Source organism: Mandrillus leucophaeus, unplaced genomic scaffold (genome assembly GCF_000951045.1).
Source record: "Mandrillus leucophaeus isolate KB7577 unplaced genomic scaffold, Mleu.le_1.0 Scaffold105, whole genome shotgun sequence".
Taxonomy (NCBI): Eukaryota; Metazoa; Chordata; class Mammalia; order Primates; family Cercopithecidae; genus Mandrillus; species Mandrillus leucophaeus.
This window is the reverse complement of record NW_012098654.1, coordinates 500912-503426: the sequence shown is the minus strand read 5'-3', so window position 1 is coordinate 503426 and position 2515 is coordinate 500912. Positions and strand designations below refer to the sequence as shown.

The 2515-nt window shown below is 59.4% G+C and overlaps 1 protein-coding gene across 1 annotated transcript in view; it reads left to right on the top strand.

The window, feature by feature from the left end:
• Window positions 1-2515, top strand: part of CHD5 (chromodomain helicase DNA binding protein 5) — a 111623-nt gene that overhangs the window by 103520 nt on the left and 5588 nt on the right. Inside the window, 2 exon segments of the mRNA XM_011981570.1 lie at window positions 535-632; window positions 1038-1233. Of these exon segments, the coding sequence (XP_011836960.1) occupies window positions 535-632; window positions 1038-1233 (294 nt within the window).

Genomic DNA, 2515 nt, shown 5'->3' with positions numbered 1-2515 from the left:
CTGGCAAATCAGGCCTGGCCACAGTCAGCCCCGTCTCATCCCTCCATCTCTCCACCCCTCCATCCCTCCATCATCCCTCCATCCCTCCATCCCTCCATCATCCCTCCATCCCTCCATCCCTCCATCATCCCTCCATCATCCCTCCATCACCCATCCCTCCACTATCCCTTCATCCCTCCATCCCTATATCTCTCCATCATCCCTCCATCCCTCCATCTTCCTTCCATCCCTCCCTTCATTGTTCCATCATCCCTCCATCCCTCCATCTCTCCATCATCCTTCATCATCCCTCATCCCTCTATTATCCCTCCATCATCCCATCATCACTTCATCATCCCTACATCCTTTTTTCTCTCCATCATCCCTTCATCATCCCTACATCCCTCCATCTCTCCACCCCTCCATCCCTCCACCCCTCCATCCCTCCATCATCCTTCCATCCCTCCATCATCCCTCCATGCCTCTGTCCTTCCACTCCTCCATCCCACCATCTCTCTATCCTTCCACTCCTCCATCCCTCCATCCCTCTATTCTTCCACTCCACTCCTCCATCCCTCATCCCTCCATCATCCCTCATCCCTCCATCCTTCTACCCCTAGATGAAGAACAAGTTCCTGGCCCGCAGGTTTAAGGTCAGTCTTCTGAAGGGCCAGGGGCTGCAGGGGCGGGGAGGGACGGGTGTCAGGAGGGCCCTCCCAAAGGCAAAGGAATTAAAGAACAGCAACCCCTCCGCATGTAGCTGGGTCACACGGCCATGAAGCAGTCAGCAAGTCCATCGACTAACAATGGTGGATCCTTGCTCAGGCACTGGCCCCACTGGGGAGTATCTGCCTCCTTGGGGTGATGAGGTACAGAGAACCCAGCTTGGTGACAGCTCCAAGGGTTGGCCACCACCAGGCCAGGGCGGGCGGCAGATGGCAGTACGTCTCCTTTCCCTCCTTTCTGCCGGGAGCCTTGGCATGGGGCGGGCGCTGGTGGAGGACGGAGGGTAGCCGTTCAGGGGGAGGGGCCGGGCCGACGCTGCCCCCTATCCCCAGCTGCTGGAGCAGGCGCTGGTCATTGAGGAGCAGCTCCGGAGGGCCGCGTACCTGAACATGACCCAGGACCCCAACCACCCCGCCATGGCCCTCAACGCCCGCCTGGCTGAAGTGGAGTGCCTTGCCGAGAGCCACCAGCACCTGTCCAAGGAGTCCCTTGCTGGGAACAAGCCTGCCAATGCCGTCCTGCACAAGGGTGAGCGAGCCCTGCCCCCCGCGGGGTGGCCCCCGCAACCTTCCTCCTGCCCAGCCAGTGCTCTTGGCTGTAGATGAGGGCGCTGATGGGGTAGGGGCTGGGGACAGATGTCAGCCCAGAGGGCGGTGGACTTCTGGGCCAAGATGGGACAGTCCTATCATCAGATCCCTCATCGCCCCGGAGGGAAACTGAGGCTGCTTGCTTCTCCAGCCTGTTCCTCAAGCCTGCTCTGTGCAGGCCCTGACCCAGGCTAGTGACACACAAAACCATGAAACTGTAAAGGCCTCTGAGTCCTGACAGCGTGCCTTAAATGCATTGTGTCTTTAGCCCGGGTGATACCCATCAGCCTGGAGCCTTCTCATTGGCCCTGTGCGTGTTGGGGAAGTAGTTTGCCCAAGATCTCCCGCGATTCAGACCTTTGGTGCTGGCTGCACATCTCTGCCTGTGGTCACGGGGCACAGTTCTGCCTTCGGGGCTCCCAGCTGGCTGGGGGAGGGAGTGGCCCTGTGGTGAGAGTTGCTGGACCCATCCCCGTGCCTTGCAGCCCTCCTTGGTGTACTCCGACCCTGTGCCTAGCGGGGCCTGGGGCTGCAGGCCTCCCTGAGGACTCTTAGGAGGGAAGCTTCTGGCTGGCTCATCTGCAGCCCGTGGCCCCTGCCCAGCCCAGAGGGGCTCCTGGGAGGAGTTCTTTGGAAGCTTCTGCTGTGTCCCCCACTTGGCAATGCTGCCTGGCAGCTTGGGAGGGCCTGGTGCAGAGCACCTCCTGGTGCCCAGTTCTGGGCGAGTGCAGTCATACACCCTTGCAAATAAGACCCAGCTCTCAGGCTGCCTCCCCTGGCATAGCTCTTCATCCCTCCATCCCTCCATCATCCCTCCATGCCTCTGTCCTTCCACCCCTCCATCCCTCCGTTCCTCTGTTCTTTCACCCCTCCATCCCTCATCCTTCCATCATCCCTCATCCCTCCATTCCTCTATTCTTTCACCCCTCCATCCCTCATCCCTCCATCATCCCTCATCCCTCCATCCTTCCACACCTCCATCCTTCCATCCCTCCATCATTCCTCCATGCCTCCGTCCTTCCATCCCTCCATCTCTCCATCATTCCTCTGTTCCTTCATCATCCCTCCATTCCTCCATCCTTCCACTCCTTCATCCTTCTATCCCTCCATCGTCCCTCCATATCTCTGTCCTTCCATCCTTCCATCCCTCCATCATCCCTCCATGCCTCTGTCCTTCCACTCCTCCATCCCTCCATCCCTCTATCCTTCCACTCCACTCCTCC